General features: G+C 42.5%; 1 protein-coding gene across 4 annotated transcripts in view; it reads left to right on the top strand.

Annotated features, from left to right (window-relative positions):
• SOS2 (SOS Ras/Rho guanine nucleotide exchange factor 2) overlaps positions 1 to 20951 on the top strand; it is a 55773-nt gene that overhangs the window by 32740 nt on the left and 2082 nt on the right. For 2 of the 4 annotated variants that reach the window (XM_082316685.1, XM_082316684.1), the window contains 14 exons: positions 1627 to 1754; positions 2127 to 2782; positions 5604 to 5685; positions 6346 to 6468; positions 9917 to 10020; positions 11219 to 11438; positions 12423 to 12542; positions 13276 to 13438; positions 14458 to 14575; positions 15210 to 15382; positions 16987 to 17103; positions 18587 to 18848; positions 19543 to 19584; positions 20760 to 20869. In XM_082316685.1, coding sequence (XP_082172811.1) covers positions 1627 to 1754; positions 2127 to 2782; positions 5604 to 5685; positions 6346 to 6468; positions 9917 to 10020; positions 11219 to 11438; positions 12423 to 12542; positions 13276 to 13438; positions 14458 to 14575; positions 15210 to 15382; positions 16987 to 17103; positions 18587 to 18848; positions 19543 to 19584; positions 20760 to 20869 — 2418 coding nt within the window. Of the gene's footprint in view, positions 1 to 1626; positions 1755 to 2126; positions 2783 to 5603; positions 5686 to 6345; positions 6469 to 9916; positions 10021 to 11218; positions 11439 to 12422; positions 12543 to 13275; positions 13439 to 14457; positions 14576 to 15209; positions 15383 to 16986; positions 17104 to 17968; positions 18215 to 18586; positions 18849 to 19542; positions 19585 to 20759; positions 20870 to 20951 lie in introns of those variants that run through there. The other 2 variants (XM_082316686.1, XM_082316687.1) reach the window with 2 other exon arrangements.

Below are 20951 nucleotides of genomic sequence, written 5' to 3'. Positions count from 1 at the left end.
AGACCTGGCATTTGGAAAAGCAGATGTTAGTCCAGTGATTACACAGAATGAGATACGCTTCAGATAATCTGCCTGATCTTCAGAAACCTATGCATTAAGGTGTAGAAATGGAGTAGATTACTTCCAAATGTGTATATTTTTTTTTTTCTTTTTTTAATACAAAAAAGCAAAACATGCCATTTGATGTCTGTTAAGCCAAACACAGCTCCCTTTGGAAAGGGAATGCAAGAAATCCTCTCAGGACGTGTGAGGAGAAAGAGTATTTTATCAGACTCGGTAGCTTTTCCCACCTTTAGGATTTTGCACTTGTCATCTTTTCACACCATTTTTATGTTCTTTGGGTTTCTGTGGCTGTAGTAAGGAAAAGAAGGGTTTCCACAGAGGTAGACGTTTTTCCCTTCCCTGTGCTGTTCCTCAGCTCATAAACTTCCCAGAAATTTTTGGCCATGAAACTTTCATTTCTCTAATATGCAAGATGGAGGTTGTTTGGGCATGAGAAAAATAAAAATTTTAGTAATTTCAATTCCATGAAGAGAGTGGACCAATCTGGTCAAATCCTGTTCTCTCAATTACTTTTAGAGGAAGCTACATATCCTTGCTGAGGGAACATAGTGGGGAAAGGAAAAGAAGGCTTCTGCCATGCTGAGTGATTGTAAGTAAGATTTCTCTTAAAGTATGTAGGTAAAGCAGAGTTTATCCAAAACTGCGTGGCATATTGTCTTGATTTTGCCCAGCAATCCATTGGCTGGAATTTTCTTTAAAAAAAAAAATTGTGCTATCTTTAACACGAAAGGGGTTAAAAAGAAAAATCTCTCGTATTTATATCAGTAGTATTTTAGGAGTGATCACCTTAAGGAACCAAAAAGAGGAACTCTGTGAATAGGCTTTGCTCAAAGCATATCGCTACCAAGTGTATGGAGGCAATTTGAAAACCTGTTGAATTTGCTAATTCAAGAAGTTTCTGCCTAGTGGTGGAGACGGATCTAGTCTTTATAAAAAGGAAATGCGCTGATTCTCGTTGTCTTTACATTTTGCTATTAGTAGCAAATCTTGACTTTCAGACTTTTTTTTACTATGTTAGTTTGCACCATGCAAAATGGACATTTCTTCTTGAAATAGATGAGTGCTGAAGGTGGCAGGATTTAGAATGGTAAGAAGCAAAGAACGCTCATTCTGTCTTTTAAATTTGCTCTGAAATGTTGAGATTGACTCATTGGAGGAATATTACATGTAGTTCCATAAAACACCATTTAATTCTTGGCTATTTCAAACCTCTAAACTATTTAATAACGTCAGTTGTGAAAGAGGACATTGTTGAAATGATAACGGGAACAGCAGTGTCTGGCATTGGCTCTCGGTAGAAGGGTAAAGGGTTATCTTCCTAAACTCCCTCCTGCTCTCTCCCGTTGAGTATCTGCTGACTTTCCCCGAATATCTGACAAATGTTTTTAGTTACATGCGTAGCTAGTTTTGGGTGTGCTTCCAGCAATAACCCTCTCATTGACTCTCAGTCGCTGGCTTCACTGAGTACTGTAGGTAACACTGTGTAAGAATGTTTATCAGTCCTCCCACCCTTCTATAAATTAGACAAATCTGAAAGAAATCCTTATGTTTATTATGTCACAGCAATTGCAGGAATGCAGTGAAGATGAAGAGGATCGGGAGTGCTTAAAGCAAGCCATTACCGCTCTTCTGAACCTGCAGTGCAGCATGGAGCGCATTTACAGCAAACACTCCCCAAGACGGCGGCCTGGGTAATAGTCCACAAAACTGCCCTGGTTTCCCAAAGTTGGCAGAGAAGGAGAGAAATGATGTGGAAGGAATTGTAATTTTTTTTTTTCTTGTTAGATAATGCCTTTTCAAGGCACGTATTTATGCCGGTTTTCATCGTAAGTGGCGTAGCAGCCCAAAACCTTCGTGGTCCGCTTCTGTGAATAATGTCAATATCTTACTCTTTCCCTAGCCAAAGCGGTGCACGGGGTTTATTTGGAACAGTAAACTTGGTTAGGGCATATTTAGGGCAAAGAAATAATGATATAAACAGTTCATTTAGTTGATATTTTTGGTCTCTTGGGATGGCAAATGTAGAATGTGCCCATCGTGACTTTTTCTTTTATTCATTCAAGGGAGCCAGTCTGTCGCTTCTATAACCGACAAATAAGAAGCAAGCACTTGGCTATCAAGAAAATGAATGAAATCCAGAAAAATATTGATGGCTGGGAAGGCAAAGATATTGGGCAGTGCTGTAATGAATTCATAATGGAAGGTGGCTTGACGAAAATAGGAGCCAAACATGAACGCCACATCTTTCTCTTTGACGGTTTAATGATCAGCTGTAAAACTAATCACGGTCAGTCACGGCTTCCTGGTTACAGCAATGCGGAGTATAGACTGAAGGAAAAAATCCTCATGAGGAAAATACAGATTATTGATAAAGATGACACATCTGAATACAAACATGCTTTTGAACTGGTGTCTAAAGATGAGAACAGTATACTTTTTGCTGCCAAGTCTGCTGAAGAGAAGAGTAATTGGATGGCCGCTCTGATTTCCCTCCAGTATCGCAGTACTCTGGATAGGATGCTTGATTCAGTATTACTGCAAGAAGAAAATGAACAGCCGCTGAGGTTGCCCAGCCCAAGCGTGTATCGTTTTGTAGTGGAAGACTCGGAGGATAACATCGTTTTTGAGGACAACTTGCAAAGCAGGAATGGCATTCCTATCATCAAAGGAGGAACGGTTGTGAAACTAATCGAAAGGTTAACGTACCATATGTATGCAGGTATCCTGTACATTTGTTATATATATGTTTTTTAAGGCTGTGCTTGTATGGGTGATGAAATTAATTCTTCTAACTTTTGTTTGTTTGAGGTTTTTTCTGCATATAGTTAAATGTAATGCAAGATTTGCAGAAAAAAAACCAGTATCGGTTATTAAATCAACTGGCTTTGCTGGCAAAGCTGTAAGACAACTTTGGGTATGCAAGCCTCCCCCGCCCCCCAAAGAAAATAAACTATCAGTGGTCTAATAGGAGCCACTAGTGTGTTTCCTGAGACCGTCGTGCTAAAGCAGTGGTGCAGTTACAGGCTGCGTGACTGCGGAGGAAGAAAAAGGTTGGAGGTTATATTTATTATACTTCAAGCTGCGGCTTTGTGAAGTCCCTCAGTAGAAAGGATGCAAATCACAATTGGCATTCTTCAGGCTTTCCTGTGAAGTACTGTCTTAAAGCCCCAGAAGTGGAACATGAAGTGCTAATGTTGATGAAAGTGTTAGATCTTAGGTTTGGGGTGAAAAACACGCACTGAAAGGGGGAGAAGTGAAGCTGCCGTAAGGATGCTGGCGGAAGCGGTGTTCAATTTTTGTAAAACTTCTCAAATAATAATGGTCTCCTTTGTGCTTTTCACAAAACTGCCTGGTATTTAAGGGAGTCTTTTTTGTAAAACTAAGGCTAGATAGTGTGGAGCTGTGATTTAAAAAAAAATTTAAAAATAGCATTTCCTACTTTGAAGCTCAGTGTTGATGCAGCTAGCTGGTACGCAAGTAACCTGTAGTTGTATTGTCCGAGTCCCGTGTCATCCGTTTCTGAGATGCGGTGGGTTTCGGTGGCTTGTAAACTTAGCTCTTTTCCTGAATGAACTGGTGTATTTGAGTATTAGTTTGCTAGCGTAACTTCAGTTTTTATAGCACGAGTACTTTCCACTCTGGCCTTGGGAATCTTCAGTGAAAGCGTTGCCTCTTGGGTTGCTGTGTGCTTTTTCCAAACAGCGTCTGGAGCCAAGACTAACAAAATCCTCTCCCTCAGCCTCCACAAGGGCATGTCGATGACTAACAGCATGTGGAGGGACTCTCTGCAGATCCTGGTGATGCTTTTTGTGTGTATTTAGGTCAAGATGTGATTTTTTTTTTTTTTTTAAACTGTCGGTTTATTGTAGGTTTGCGTTAGTGTCAGATTTGTCTGAAGCAGGCTTCGCTGCAGCACGCAGGCTCTGCGTTCGCAGAACGACCTCTGTCATGTCAAAGATACCAGGATACCATGGGAGGTAGCAGATGCAGAGTTAATCAGCTCTTGAATTTAAATCGTGAGCCACCGTTTGTGACATATTGCTTGTATTTTCTGTTTTCTTGAGAATGTCATTTACAAAAATAAGTTGTTTTTAAAAGAATATAAGGGAACCTACTGCAGAGTAGCAGCCCCTATTTTAAGAGAATTGCAGGTCTTGTCTGCGGAGCAGAGACACTACCTGCCTGATCAGTGGTAAGAGGAAGGTTTACTTTTAAAATGTCATAAATAGTACTGAAGAGTGGACGTAGGTGACGTGGAAGCAGAACAGGCCAGCGCAGGACTAGGGTGCAAACTCAGCAGCATTATCACAGGATGAGAGCACTATTACTTCTAGCTTGCAAGCACGTTGCTACGTATGGATCCCTTAAAAATGTTGAGCGGTGCTCTGCAGGGAATTCAAACCTTCTTAAAAGCAGTGTTCGTCTTAATCTTTTGCGGGGTTATTGGAAGAAATTCACTGCCCACACGTGGAAGACTGCTGGTGTAAGCTACCTGCTTTCAGATGCTGACAGGTTCAAGACTATTTACAGAACAGCGAGAAAAAAGAAACTCCCAACAGCCCCAAATCCGCAATTCTGAGTGAGCACACGCACGTGCACTTCTCTAGGCCTGGTTTTCCTGTATTTCAGCATTCGTTTGCTCCCAGGCAGCCCTGCGTACCACGCAGCAGCGGGGCAGTGCCGCTGTTACCCTCCTGAGGGGGTCTGCTGCGGGGATGTCGGGACTGGGACCAGATGATGACCCTTCGTGGCTCACAGTAAAGTGATTTGGTTATCAGCTTGCTTATTCACGATCTAAGAAACTCTGTACAAGAGAGTGGAATTGAAAGAGATTAAAGGAACGCTATTTTTCCTTTAATACTTCTAATTTAGCAGAGCGGGCCCAATAAAACGCGTGGTAGCTTGCGGATAGGCACGTCTCATGGTAACACACCTACCGCAGCGGTGAGGAACAGCAGGAGGGAGGTGCGGTGGCTTCTGGAAATGCAAGGTGTTGAAGTGCTGCAGGTATTTGCTTTGTAAGGCTTCTGCTGCTTGTCGCCTTTCCCTGCCGGCTGCTCCGCAGAGGGTCGGTGGGTGCTGCGGTGGTGCGGCTGGGGCGGGCGTGCACTCCCCGCTGCCGGAGAGTTTTTACGAACAGGTAAGAGGCGTTTTGTCAGGGTGGCGTAGGTATTTTTGATGTCAAGAGAATAGACAGCCTAGTTCTACCATGTTTTCTTTGTCTTTATGAAACCATGGAATAGCTGCATATTCAGGGAGCGTAAGCCATTCCGGATGCCAAGACGGAGACGCAGTTTTTGAGAGGACGTAGTATGTGCAGTTGAATACTTTTACAGGGGAAATGCATCAAAGACCTAAATGAAAATTTCGCAAGCAGTATCATTTCTGGTATTTTTCAAATTACAGTGCTTAATGTATAACCTTAGTGTATTTTCTGCACTTTAAACCTCTTCTGCGAGTGTATGCGTATTTTATTCCTGATACTTTGCAATTGGATAAAAAAAACCCACTCCCATCATTTTCTTCTTGTATGTTTACAGATCCGAATTTTGTACGTACTTTCCTTACCACCTACCGCTCATTTTGCAAGCCCCAGGAACTGCTGAGCTTACTGATTGAAAGGTAAGCAGCGGTCATCCTTTCTGAAGACGCTGGAAGGCTTTGTGTTCATGTACCTGCTCCTTTTCTGCTCGTAGTGAAACTCATAGGACAGTAACTTTTAAAACAGGGTGCAGCGATGCAGGTTTTTAATGCAAGCTTCCTTTTCCCAGTTGGTTAAATTGGTTACCTGAATTAAGTATTAGCTAGAGCACTTGCTGTGCCTGAGCTGCGGGGCGGTAATGTTTTGAACTGCTTAACTTGATCACGAGAGTGTAGTTGAGTCTGCCTAAGTCTCGATGCAAATAAGAACGGAAACGTTCTAAGCAGTTTGAAAGGCACAGACTCTTAATGTAAACAGCATTTTAATACAGTGTGATAAAGCCGCTCTTAAGCTTTCTTCTAATCTTCACTTAATCAAGCTAGCAGGTAGTTAAAAACCTTATATCCTAGTCTAGACATCTTTTGATGACCAGGGAACTAGCGAATTACCAGGGCGAGAGCTGGGTGTGTTAGCAGTACATAGCCAGGGGAGGAGGGAATTCCAGGCAAACTGGATATTGGATGACTGCTTGAGTTTCACCGCACTGAAATTTTTTTGAGTGCAGTTGTTCTTAATGTCCTACATAAAGGGTTTGTGTTTTATCTTAATTGCCATCAGTTTTTTGGTACTTTTGTTCATAGGTTTGAAATCCCAGAGCCGGAGCCTACTGAAGCAGACAGGCTGGCAATCGAGAAAGGAGAGCAGCCGATCAGCGCAGACCTTAAGCGATTTCGCAAGGAATACGTCCAGCCAGTACAGCTCAGGTTTATTTGCTTTTAAATTTGTTCTCTTCGAGGCAGATTTTAGTTCAGTGATTATATGGTGATCCTGGAGACAGTAATCTCTTTTGGAGACTGCTGTGCTGTCAAGTAGGGACTTATCACTGTCTGCAGCCAGACTAATGTCCCAAATCATGTTCCGATTAGTCACACTGACTTCTGTTGTTGTTGCAACTGTACTTTGGTTCTCTGCCGCTCACAGCTGTGATCACCACCCACAAGAACGCTGCATGGCTGCTACGTACAGCGGGTGTGGGTGAGAGATGTACAACTGAAAGTGTTTCTGGCTGCGTTTTGAATGGATTCCTTGTTAACAGGCCCTACGAAGATAGTTTCTCTGTTTCCATTTTTTTTTCCCAGTCCTGCTGGTATTTTACTCCCTTTCCCAGCGCCGTTGATGTATTTGCACACAGACAGGGAGGCTCTTGTCTGTACTGCACATCGCAACGGGCTGCAGTGGATCTTCAAGGTCTTGCTGACCAGGCTAACTTGGGGAACAATTTGGTGTTTCTAGCGTGAATGAGGCTAATTGTTTCCCTGGTAGGGGGGATCAAGTCAGGAGGAGACACAGATCACAATCAATATTTGCTAGAACAACTTCTATTCGTTAAACTGTTTTTATTAGTAGCATCAAGATGTTACCATTAATGGCAGGTGACTATAGGCACAGTAACCTCAGTTACTGCCTTACCCCACACGGTCGTTCATAGTTACCCGTTTGGAGCAACAGCAGTTTACTCAAAGCCAAGGGTCATGCTGACATGCCAGTACCTTCAAGGCAGGTGTTCAGAAAGTCGCTTAGGAGTCCCATTTTCATCAGATACCTGTGTGCATATATATAAAAGAATATAAATATGTATGCAGTACCGTAGTGTTCGTCAATATATAGCTGCCACGGCCTTCTTGGATGTAGTCCAAGTTACACAGCCTTAGCGTAACCTTCATACTCGCGTGTGCTCGTGGCCTTGAACAGCGTTGTTAGGCCCCGGGTGTTCTCAGTTTATCAGCTGCTGTGGGTTCAGCAGGACCACCGGTCTCCAGAGTTATCGGTTCTTGGGAGAGCCTCGCGCGCTGCCTCTCAGCGCGTACTTCTGGTTTCAGTGTACTGTTTTCTGGTAGCTGTTTCTGCATCCATCCACGTAGGTGCCTGTAGAGCGCCTTCATAGAAACTCACATGGATTGGGCTTTTGTGACATAACTGGCTCAAGAGTTTAAATATTATTATATTGCTTTTGTTGCTATTTTTTATAGCCTCCTCTACTAGCTAGGCTACCAGTGTATCTTCCTGCAGCGCTGCTGACTGCCATAGCTGAGCAGGACAAGTGGTTACCAGTGAACTGGAACCTGTAGAAAAGCTTGAGGCAGCAATTAGCCACGTTTCTTGCTATTAATTTCCAAAATCAATTTAGCGCTTTTGCTTTCATATGTTATGTTTGAGCTGTTTGAAACCTGTGCCCCATTCCAAAGTTTCCAGGGTCTTTGGTTTTGGTTTCTGTTTTCTTTCCTTGTTTGAGAGATGAGGATACCTCTTATCGCGACAGCTGCTCTTTGCTGTCTAATTTATGCTATGGTTGGCGAGCTGAGTCCATTTATGGGTGCCTGCTTGATGAGAGATGTGGTTTAAAGCTGCTATTTAACACATGCCCTTCTGTGGCTTATAGTTAATCTTTGAATTTAGGAGATACTGCATGTTTCTAGTAGCTTGAAACTCTTAACTGTGTTACAGTTGAAAATAAGTATCTGAATTTGAGCCGTTAGGTTGATATGCCCGGCACTTTGTACATTCCAGTATTGTTAATAGCATTGACCTCTACTTCAGAGAGCGCTGCGATTTGGAAAGAAGGTGGAGAACATGAAGATGCTCGTCCCTCCCTCCCTCCCCAGCGCTTGCTCCCCATCTTGTAGAAGATGCTGCAGGCATGCTGTGCCCTGCATAGGCACGGAAAGGGGAATGTCTTTGACTAGATTAAATGCCTGTGAGGTCATGAGAAAGAGGAGGTGCTGAGCTGGAAACGCAGTCAGCAGAACCAGGCAATCTTTCTTGCTTCTTCAGTGTTCCTACCATGTTATCTCGCAGGCAAAGACCGATTAGATAAGATCCTGTATTACTGTTATTGGGAACTTGTTTCAAAACATCACTCCTCTGACGGTTAGCAGCTATCATTCATTTCCAGCCTAAAGGCTCTGTTTGGGTAGCCATGCTTTCATGGGATAAACCTTATTCTTTAACTTACACACTGGGAAGAGGAGAACTCTTTACTTCTCCATGGATTCGCATTGAGCGCCCTTCGTTTGACTGAGCTAAACCAGCCAGCTTCTCTAGTGCTCTGGCTCACAACAGACTGGCAGATGACGATCAGTTGCCTGCCCTGTCCCTCTCAGATGTTCTTGTCCCCGCTCTACAGGGCTGAGCCACCGCAAGCGGTAGTCTGATACGCAGTTAGCACTGGTTTACCTTAATAGCCTGAGCTGCCGAGAGTGGGGGAGTTGAGCAGCGCTCTGCGTACAGCCGAGCCGCTTCTGCAAAGGCGATGGGGCAGGAGGAACCACGTCTCGCTGCAACCGTCTCTTCCGAGTCGGGGGCCGTGGGCTCTCCATCAGCCCCATCATCCCATCCCTCCTGTTGGATTGGCACAGGGAAAATCTGTTGCACTGGTTGATATAGGAGATTTTTGCTCTCCCTTCAGGTAAGGTGATACAGTGCACCCCGATAAATCAAAGTTTTGAGGTACGAGCTCAACTTGTTTACCTGAAGAAGAGGCAAAACAGTTTTTTATCCTGATACATCCAAAGAGCAGAAGGCAGAAGAGCAGTTGTAGCTCACCTTTAGAGGCTTGTTTATTAGCGGTCTGTTAGAGAAAGTGTAGAGAAAAATCAAGAGAAAGTTTAGTGTTATTCTTAAAGGAAGTACTGGACCTAGTACGGCCATTTGTGTAATTAAAAAGTTGTAAAAGTAGGGCGGTACACTTGCAACAACTTCTAAGCTGAAATTTGTGTATGGGAAAGAAACAATTAAAGTTTTTTCTTACCAAATGGGAGACCCTAATTAGCTACTTTAGTGTTAAAAAAAAAAAAAAAATCAGAAAATTACATTAGAAATACCAGTCTTATCTGATTTTGATAAATTTTTTCCTCTTCTGAAACGATCTCAACGCTAGCATTCTTTATGTAAGATTTTAAAAAAACACCAAATTATATATCTGCTAAGACTGGAAAATTAGGTTTTAAATACCTGGGGACTTCTGTGGTCATTGGTGCCATGCTTAGACTTTGTTCTGCCCCTTTGTCCGTATGTATTTTGATAGTCGTCAACTACGTGAATCGGTAACTCAGCTTTTGTAGAATTGTGTTTCATTTAGTGTTTACATGGAATGAGCCTTGGAAGTCCTTAAAAACAAACATAATATTTTTTTTTTTTTCTCTCCTTCCTCAGAATATTAAATGTTTTTCGTCACTGGGTAGAGCACCATTTTTACGATTTTGAAAGAGATCTGGAGTTACTAGAGAGATTGGAGACGTTTATTTCCAGTGTAAGAGGTATGGTAATTGGTGGTCCTGTTGCTCTTCCATGTTTTGGTACAACCTGCTGGTCTAATCCTGACAGGTTTTAGGCATGAGAATATCTTTACACACGCGACTAGTTTTAATGCCTTTAATTGACATGTTTATGAGACTCTCCTTTACATGAGCAAGCTTTGGCCTGCAGCCTAAACAGCTACCAAAAATTACTTCAAGCATTATGATATTTACCTTAACTATATTTACTGCTGGACAGTAGTGTTCATCCTTGCCTGACTCTGTAATTCAGACTGTCACCTTCCTCCTCCTGTTGTATTCGTGGAGAATTCCTTCCCTGGTGGTTACTGAGACTAGTGTTTTCCATCTTGTTCTTTTCCCATTTACTGAAAGTTCCAGCTGAAAATCATTATCCTTTTAGGAGAGGCTACTTGACCCCCTTGGTATCGCTTCCTCTGGAGCAAGCCCTTGCAAACTAGCAGGTTGTTTCGGCAGCCTGTGTGGAGGGCAGCAGTGTTGGCATGTCGATTTTAATCATTATCCTGGCAATTCTAGACTTGACTTTTCAGATTGCCAGGCCGTCCATTGGGCGATATGATTCTGAGACAAACTTTGCGAACAGTAGTTTATCTTTTGCAGAGGTCTCCATGCTAACCATTGCTGACCAGAGAGGAGTAATGCAATTTTGGTTAGTCTCTTAAAATTCTGAAGGTCCTTCCCGTCTTGTCCGCTATTTTGGGTGCCGTAAATGTTGGGCTAATACTGTGAACATGGATTGCTCTCATCTTTTTGTCCTGCAGTGCTCTAGTACACCATGTTGCAAAGATCTCAGTTGAAGATTGTTGTTCACTTTTTTAGTTCTTCTCCTCTAAGTAGATGAAGCTAGCAGTCAAAGCGGGGAGGGTTGCAGCTGAGGGGAAAAAGTAGAATACGATGTATACAGGGTTGCTTTTTTCCACTCAAAAACTGTCAGTCAATGTGGTTAAACACAACTGGGCACCCAAGAATTCGTTCACATGTGTCTGTTTGCCAGCTGATACAGGTGCAAGAACCCATAAGAAAAAAATAGGGAACTACAAACCTAATTAATTTGCATGCAGAAAGGCAGAATTCTGTGTGCATGTACGAATTTGGGGGGGATTGGTTTTACTAAATTATCAAAAGTCAGTTAAGATGATATTAAAAAAGGAGGGGTTTTTTTATGGTTTCTGTTTTGCAGGAAAATCCATGAAGAAGTGGGTGGAATCGATTGCTAAAATCATCAAGAGAAAGAAAGCTCAAGCAAATGGAATTAGTCACAACATCACCTTTGAGAGCCCGCCTCCCCCGATCGAGTGGCACATCTGGCGCGTTGGGCACAGCGAAACGCTGGACCTCATGACTCTGCATCCGATAGAAATTGCTCGGCAGCTGACACTTCTTGAGTCTGACCTTTATAGGTAGGGATTGAACTAATACACGTCTTTTTTAGATTATTTGAGCAAGGAAGAGTCCTAATTCATAGGATCAGACAAAAGTATGTCCCTCTGACTTACAGAGTTTATGGAAAGCGGTTTTGTTGCCATCTGTTCAATATCAAAATATGCAAGTCAAAAAAAAAAAAGTTTTTTTTTAATCTCCATATCAGACTTCTGACAACATAAATAAGTACAGGAAGGACACTAAAATATTATGAGTAGATAATACTAACTTGTATCTTCTTGTCAAAAGCGACCTTAGCGTTACATTAATAAGAAATGCTTGTTGCAGCATAAAAAGAGAAGACGATTGTCTCTGCCCCTTTCCTTTAGAGCTGCTCAGCAAAGGCCCGGGTGTTACATGCATAGAGCCGTAGCACTGGTACGTCAAGGTCCTCTCATCTAATTCTGAAGAGTTTTTTGGTCTGGTACCATAAGTACTCTGCGGTTTCCTAGCTCTGTTGTTACCTGCCATAATTAGAGCTGGCCTTGATGCGAGTGCTAGGTTTGGCTGGGTAGAAATTCTTTAAGGCCTTGCAAAACTCAAAGGTGAAGCATCCTTTTGTCCTTCAGTGACAGCAGGTTTTCTATTGAAATAGGCCACTCTTCCAGCAGGTTGCTCAAAGTACTTCAGCTTCCTATTTTTAAAAAAAAAAAAAAGTAACTGTCTTTAAGATTCTTTCTTATGCTTTCAGGAAATTAAACTTAACTCGTTTGTAATTTTCTTCTCTGAAAATGCTTATTCAAAAATGCCAATTTGATTAAGATAAAAATATATTTCCTTCTATAGTCAAATACGTGTCAAAAACTTACTTATAAGTAACTTGTGCAGTAGATTAGATTGGATTGCATTTGTGAAATATCAAGTCATGATTAAGGGAAGAAATACTCTTTCAATACAAACACAGAACGTACAATTATTATTTGTGTTGAGCATTCTTCTGCGCCTTGCTTTGTCGTTATCAGGGCAGTACAGCCTTCTGAACTCGTTGGTAGCGTGTGGACTAAAGAAGATAAGGAAATTAACTCCCCAAATCTATTGAAAATGATTCGCCATACTACAAATCTTACTCTTTGGTTTGAAAAGTAAGTACGGGTGGTGATAGTGTAGTGGCATTAACTCCTACTGAAATTCAGAGAGAAACATTTTTCTGCTATTTGAATTCTGTCGCCTTGAATTTTGAGATGGCTGTGGGGCGTTACAGTAATTTCACGTTTTGGTTCAAGGGCGCGTGCCGTGCCAGTCGTGTACGTTCCCTCTTCCTGAGACCAGGAGATTTTTTTCCCAGTTATGTCCAGTTGGTCAGCATGGGTCCTGCTTACATTTCTGCAGTACATCAGAAGGTGTTGAAGGCAGTGCAGGACCCGGCACCGCTTTTCTACATTTCTGATGAAAGCACTGTTGTGTCTGTCCTCCTATCTTAGTCTCTCCCTTCTCATCTGAGATGATTAAATACTTCTGAGGACGCGGCCAGTGCTGCAGTCAGCAGGGTGCAGCAGTTGGTGTGCGTATACCCAACCCAGCGAGTTTAAAATGCCGCTGTAGTTACAGTGGCATGAGAGTCACGCTGCTTATCCTGGATCTTGCTTGGGGTTTGCTTTATTATTGTACAGGATATGCCAAAACCTTTCTTGGCTTTCCAACTCGAACATATGTAAGATGTGATTACATAAATTTGTACTTGAGATTCTTGAGAGAGCGCCAAAATGTGCATGCTGGATGTACGGTACCGATTTTGCTTGGAAAATTTTGATTTAGTAGCTAGCAAAATGTCAGGTTTTATTTATCAGTGTTTCTCAAATTATGTCTTTTGATTAGGTGCATCGTGGAAACCGAGAACTTTGAAGAGCGAGTGGCTGTGCTGAGTAGGATTATAGAAATCTTGCAGGTTTTTCAAGATCTGAATAATTTCAATGGTGTTTTGGAGATCGTCAGTGCAATGAACTCTGTGTCAGTGTACAGACTAGATCACACATTTGAGGTAAGTTTTGGGCATTGCTCTTGGAAAAAAAAAAATAATGAGAATCCAGAAATGTATCACAGATGCTTCTGAAGCGAAATCCGTAGTATCCGTATCGCACTTGCTTTCATTGAAGAAAACAAGTGTGAAATGTTCAAAGTTATTTATGGGAAAGCATACAAGATGGGCTGGTTGTCTCAACGGGTTTGTAACGGGAAGTGGAGCTTTTCAGCAGATGTTTTCTCGCATGTATTCAGCCCGAAAAGGGGAAACGCCGTGGCCATTTGATGGTTGTTGGTTAACCTGTCTGAAATGAACCTGTTGCTTCAGTCCAGCACTTTGTGGGTCCGAAAGAGGAGGATCCCAGGGCTGGGACCCCTGGGCTGGAACACCGTAACAGCAGCATTTCCTACCTACGCAAGAAATGTGGGGGTAGACGGGCATGGGGAGGGGATAGCTGAAACTCGGATTGCAGTTGATCACAAGAACTCCTCTTGGATGAGAGAGTCTCAGAAAATCCTGCCAGTCAGAGGCAGAAACAGGTAACTGCTGAAATGGTTTAGATAGACAGTAGGAAGAGCGGCTACTACACAAGTGGTGATGCGGTTTTTCACTTACTAAGGAAAAATAAACGCCTAGGATTTGGCAGCAAAGCCTCCCTTGGCTAAAACAGAAAAAGAAGCATTAATAAAATGTTTTGAGTTCTGTGTGTCTTTTAAAGGCAGTACGAGGCCTTTAAGTTCAATGCAAAATTACATGTTTAATTTTTATTAAGTTTAAAGACCAGGATTATGCTTGTAAGTTGATAGACGAAATAGTAGTCTGTTTGCAGTAGCCTCATGATTCACATGGCTAAATTGTTGGACTGACAGTGCTGTAGTCTGGAGCGAACCATTTCCAAAAGAGGTTCTTTCAAATCTGAATCTCGGTTCCTAAGATTTGCTAAGAGAGCTGGGGAATTGCCTTGTTTTTGCTAACCATGCTGCTGAGAAGATTTGCATCCCTTTTTTTTTTTTTTTTTTTTTTCTTTGACAACTTAGGCACTACAGGAAAGAAAAAAGAGAGTTTTGGATGAAGCAGTAGAATTAAGTCAAGATCATTTTAAAAAGTACCTAGCTAAGCTGAAGTCAATCAATCCACCCTGCGTGCCTTTCTTTGGTAAGTAACACCAGGGCAGGCTAATATTGTGTGTGGTCAGTCTTAAGTTGAGTCTGATGCAGATGAGTTAATATCGCTTGAAGTGTTCAGGGTTGTGTTTAGCTCTAAAAACTCTGTAATACAATGTGTGACTTCTGACTTCCTAGGTTTGTAATGTTTTTAGACTTCATAGAATGGTTTGGGTTGGAAGGGACCTTAACGATCAGCTACTTCCAACCTCCCTGCCCCGGGCAGGGGTACTTTCCACTACCTCAGGTAAAAAAGACTTAGTGCCTTTTAGATAAAATCCATTTTTCTAGTTTAGCATACAGATTACTGGTGTTCTATTGATATGAATATTACCTTACTTTGTTTAACACTGCCTCCACGTTGGTGATCTGTTTATGGCGATGACCCGAAGATGTTTTTTTTCTAAACTCAGAATCTCATGTGAGGGAGATAAAACATTTTATTTCAAGAATATATTGTTCCTATGTAAAATGCAGACTTGATTCATTCTTGCCAGCTAGTAAACTGTTGGAGCGTTAAAAGGAATGGTCTACCTATGTGCAGACTTTTTTATCATTCATTAGAAAGAATGAAATCGGATCTTGGAATGAAAATGAAATTTAAAAAATACTTCTCTTTTTATCAGGAATATACCTAACAAATATTTTGAAGACAGAAGAAGGGAATCCTGACTTCCTTAAAAGACAAGGGAAAGAATTAATTAACTTCAGTAAGAGGAGAAAAGTGGCTGAAATTACAGGAGAAATTCAGCAGTATCAAAACCAGCCTTACTGTTTACGGATAGAGCCAGAAATTCGGGTAATCAAACATTAAATATCTGTTTTGGGGATAGGAGAGGGAAAAGAACGTACGCAACAAAAAATGGCTAACTAATCTTCTAGTACTAGACCTAATCTTGCGTGAACAGTGACCAGCGGAAGAGGGGGGAGCAGTGGCCGGTAGACAACAAAGCACCACAGCAAAGGGCTGGTGGGGATTTGCTTGCTTGGATTCCATGTTCTGGGACTTGTCCATCCCCTTATTGCTCTGCAGCCTGGTATCGGGGAGATTTTTTAGCAGCAAAACAGAATGAATAAGACCTACTGACTAAACAGCAGAACTTTTTGGAGAAAAACCAGTTGCTTTTAACCTGAAATGCTCTGGACGTGCCTAGTGCATTTAGTCCTTCAGACGTTCTGTAACGACAGCTCTGGCCGAAGCCTGCTGACCCCGCTGACAGTCGGGGTGTGTAGTTCACAAATCCCGACGGTCACTGGGCACGGCAGAAGCTAAGCAAACGTCTGGGATGCACCAGTGTCTTTAGAAAGGAGAGGGTGCTCGGGTGGTTACTTACCTACAACAAAGCCTAGTGAATGCCAGGTAATTTAAAGGAAGATGCTGAAACAACAGTGAGCCAGGTAAAGGTAGGTAGGTGCTTTTATACGGAGGTAATAATGACTGAAAAATAGCTTTAAGTGCCCAGCCGTACTTCTGAAGCGCACGGCTAATTGTAGCCTTTCCAAAAACCAGCAGTGCGGGCAGCTCTCCATCTCAGCTAGCGAGCAGCAGCAGGCAGGAAGCAACAAAGAAGAATTAAATGGGCAATAATATTGCTGCTTAAAATGTTATTTGCATTGTGTGTTTAATTGCTGTGGACGTGTCTGGGAAGGCTTTAGGAGATTTACAGTATTCTTAAGCCAAGAAGTACACTGAGTTCAAGGGATGGCAGTATTTCTGCTGGAAAAAAGACCGAATGGAAGATGCCGCAGCTCACCAGCAGGCTCCAGCTGCAGCAGGAGCAGCGCACGCAGGGCTGTCAGGCGTTCGGGGAGCTTCGTCCCGACCCGAGCCCGTGGTGCCAGTCCCGTCCTAGCCATGCCTTCCCTCCCGTCCGTGTGCCGTCGCGCCTGCTCTGTCCCTGCCTCCGACCTTCCTGCTTTTGTCCTCCGTCCCTTCCTGCTCTTTGTAGCCAACTGATCGCATCCAAGGCACCTCTGAGACATGGCACTAGCAGGACCTTGGCTTTCGCTGCTCTATCATCTGTATTCTGCTCCTTCCCGGAGCTCCGACCTCAGCTTCTTAAGGCAAGCGTACGCCGTTGCACGGCCTTTAACGCTGCTGTGCTGCGCGTGATTCAGTAGTCAAAAATATTAGCAAACCGTTTACAGAAGACTTCGTTTACTGTGTCTGGTTATTTGAAGCAAGGTCATTCTTTCACGTCAGGAAACTTACTGTGAACTTGATTATTTCTTGCATTGGATTGTTTTGTATTTATTTCAGGGAACCTTTCACTCTGTCTTTCCTGGAAATAAAGCTTCAGAATAGTGCAAAGCTAGATTTTTAATCAGTGAATTACAAGCATTTCAATCAAATTCTCTGTGTGTGCTTATTTTTTAAATATTATTGATGCTTGTTTCATTTAGAAATTCTTTGAAAATCTCAATCCTATGGGGAAGATACCAGAAAAAGAGTTTACAGATTATCTGTTCAACAAGTCATTAGAAATTGAACCTCGAAACTGCAAGCAACCACCTAGATTTGTAAGTCTTGTCCTGCAAATTAAATAGCTAAAACCCTCTAGACGCTCTGAAAAGGAATATGTAGTTAACTCAATAAACCATATATATTGCCTTCAGAATCCTGTATCATGAGATGATTTTAAAATACTTTTATTTCAGGCATTTGTCGCTACTAAAACATACTACCTTTGCCTTATTTTAGAATTAACATTTTTTTTTCCCCAAAACCTAAAATATTACAGTATAAATTTAGGTTTCTTAGCATATAGTCATTTGATAGAATGTGTAACAACATTTAACATTTTTCATTTCACAGTATCAAAAATCTTACAAAATATTAATATTAATTGAAATACAGATTTTATACATAATTAATGTGTTAAGTTTTCTTTACGTAGAAGTTAATTTCTATTCTTCTTTTGTCTAAAAGTTTTGCATTGTTGCAAAAATTGAAGTATACCACAGAATTGATAAGGTGCGACCTTCTTTCTGATCAAAATATAGTTCGATTTAAAGGAGTAGCAATCGTGGGTTTTAAGATAATAGCTACTGGAGCCCAGAGCTCTTTTTTTAAGCAGAAAGATTGCTCTCTAGAATGCTTGGGGTTTTATACGTTGTAATTGTACTTCTGAGTAGCTGGAGACAGCTCTAATTTTTGGGAGAGCTATAAATCATTTTAGCAATCTCCTCTTAGAGGAATGAGTAAGATGATATTACGAATATAGCAAGAAAACGACAGAAATTACTGTTGCAAAAACACCGCTTGCAGTAATTTCCTTAAAATATTTTCTAAAAATAGATATCCATGCTGCCAGTCTCGGTCATCTGGGCATGAATTCTTTACGGTTCATGTTTTCCAAACTAGACGTTGTCATTGGAATTTCAGGAAAGCCCAGTTCTGGGTACTGTAACGTGGTGGAGTCGTGCGTACCCCACCGTAGGACGGGAGCGTAATTCGTCTTCAAAGAATCGGCTTTGATCTGTGCTGTTACACCTCGTTTCGTTCACACCGGTGACGCGTGTGTAAGAGTTTCATACTGACGAACCCAGAGGACGTAGGCAACGTGCGTCCGTCTGTCCTTGACCTCGGACGTGCGCAGGGGCCTGGTGACCCTCTGTGGCACAAGCAGAAAGCGTGTCCGACGGTGCTGTTAGGAGGCTCTTCGGCAGGCCTGCTCGGCACTCGAAATCGCGCTCTCTCGCCCAAGGCTGTGACTTGCTCTTCCCTGTGTTTTGTCCTGGTGGGCATGCATCTGGAACTTGGACTCTTCGTAGCTGCGGGGGGGGGGCGGGAATTGAAGCTGGGAAAAAAGATTTATTAAGCTGCATCCGTAACTTTTTAATAAACTCCTGCTGCATAGATAACAACAGATTGTACCTCAAGAAAGGCTGTAACACTGTTTAAGGTGTATGTGATAAGTCTTTTTTTTAAGATCTCTTATAGAGATTTGGCGATTTTGCTATCTGAAAGGTTAGCAGTACTAACCAGCTTTACTTTCTCCAGCCTAGAAAAACAACGTACCCCCTGAAATCTCCTGGGATAAGGCCCAACACTGGCAGACACGGCTCCACCTCTGGCACCTTGAGAAGTCACCCGTTGCCACTTGAAAAGGAACCGAGTAAGATAAGCTTCAGTAGAATCACTGAGGCAGAGCATGAATCGACAGTATCGGCACCAACTTCTCCAAACACACCGTCTACGCCGCCGGTGTCCGCTTCTTCAGAATTCAGTGTATTTTTAGACATCGATCTCAACAGTTCTTACGGTAAACGTGCAGTATGTTTTAATAATCGTTCTTGCTGTCCCTCAGGCTTCCAAAACGTATCGGTGTGTATGCCAGCCTTTTAAAAAAAAAAAAAAAAAAAAAAGTTGCAAAATTTAGTTGTGGACTGTGAAGTTCTTGTGTCAGCGTTACGCGTACTGCGGTTTGGAAATCCCTGCTGGAAGCAGTTAAATAACAAGTGACGTTTCCAGTCTCTTTGCCTCCTGGAGCGGAGGCAATCTGTTACGGGCGATGTCCCCGTGAGGCACGACTGCGCGGGGGCTACGCCTGCTTTACCACGTGTGGCACGTCTGTAGGGAGAAAAGGTGCTGAGGACCTGGCATCCACACCAGTCTGTGTTTCGGGAGCGGTCCTGTGGACTGAAGACGCTCTAGGGAGACTGATTTAATTTCCTTTGAAGGGAATCCAGTCTGTGTGTCTTGAGGTGTGAACCGGAGTGCCAGGAGTCGGGATGGTCTGGGCACTCGCTCCAAAACACAGTCTTGAATAGAGTAATTCCCCGTGTAACTTTAAACCCTCTAGTTCAGGAATATCTTACCTAGGAAAGCTTAATTCATGGTAGAGTACAGAAACCTGGAGATTTTGGTGACCTTCGAGGTCATTCACAAGCATACGTTACGTGCTGTAGCGCCGCTGTTCTGTCCGGAAAGTCTTTAATCGGTTTTTCATTTAACAGGTAACAACAGCATCTTCGCTCCCGTCAGTTTGCCGCAGTCGAGTGAGTACCCTAACGCCATTAAATGTTTCATGTAACTCTGCTTTTTCGGGTTTTGGGAGAGGTCAATAGGAATTAAAATCTGAAATCTGGGATGAAAATGTGGGCTGCACTCATTAGGGTTCTGAGAGGATTTTTTTTTTGTACAGGTTTTAGATCAAGTGTCCAGTAAAGCAGTCTGTAAAGTCTAAAAACTGTCTGGTCTGGGTTTGGTTTGGTTTTCCCCCCAGGCTCTCGTATGATTTTGCTTCTGTTTTGAATGTCCTTGCTGATTATTTTGTTTGACTAATGCTACAAGTGAAGCAACCTGATAATTTTCGTATTACCGCTTAGTGAAAACAATTGTTCTGTTGCTGGGAAAGAAGAGGTACTTCTTGTACCTCGGCTGCGAGGGATATCCTGTGTTCATCTGTGTGTTCAGCTTCTCTTTTTACTCCCTTATTACACAAGCACATAGACTTTTTCGTAATATGATTAGAATTTTCAGCTGGAGAGCACAGGTGCTGAATGTATTGATACAGAGCTCTGCGCGCTTCTAAGGGAGAAAGCAAAGGTGTGACGGAAGTCACAAATACAGGTCGGGGGCTGTTTTGTTTCTTAACTTTGAGGATTTTTCTTCCCCCCCCCCCTTTGTAAAAAGGAAGTACTAGAAATGTCCTAAAATGCTGTGAGAGTTGATGTCACCTGTGCTGTTCAGCGTGTCATTCTCCTGCTTTGGAAGTGTTGCAGACCTGTTAAGGAAGCCTCTAAATTTCCGAATTTGAAGGTGTATCCGTACGGCTGAGAGAACAAACCTTCCACTCCAAAGTGGAATTGAGGCGTGCGGGCAAACCGCAGGCACCGGGGTGAATGGGGTTATTTCTGCGGTGTGGAGAGGATTGCAGAGAAGGTTATTTAAGTGCTCACTAGGAGGTCGCTCGAATTTTCTGTCCTTTAGCATTGCCTGTTAACTGTTGATGCCTATCTTTGATCCTGGAAATACGAGACCGCTTTGTGAGGAGTCTGTCTGATTAAAGAAACGAGTGAGAACGTCACACAACTGAAGTTAATGGTTCATGCCACTGTGGAGCACAAAGATCTGCTTATTTGAGTTCCTTCTAGTTTGGCTTCATATTCTAGTGCGTGTTCCTCAGATGCTGCACAAGCAGTAAAAGATCTGCTTCTCTCTCTCTCTCCAGAGACTTTCTTCAGCTCGTGGGGTAGCTTTCCTAAACTAAGTGATGAGCCTCAAAACCCTCCTCCGCTTCCTCCACGAAAAAAGATGGATCAGGATGCCTCCAGTACTAAGGTATTTCTGTCCTATACTGAATATTTTCAACAGTAAATCAGGGAACATCTGGAATCATAGAATCATTGAGGTTGGAAAAGAC

The sequence above is a fragment of the Platalea leucorodia genome, assembly GCF_965183815.1.
Source record: "Platalea leucorodia genome assembly, chromosome: 7".
Taxonomy (NCBI): domain Eukaryota; kingdom Metazoa; phylum Chordata; class Aves; order Pelecaniformes; family Threskiornithidae; genus Platalea; species Platalea leucorodia.
The sequence above is the reverse complement of the archived record's forward strand: the minus strand, read 5'-3'. Positions and strand labels throughout refer to the sequence as shown.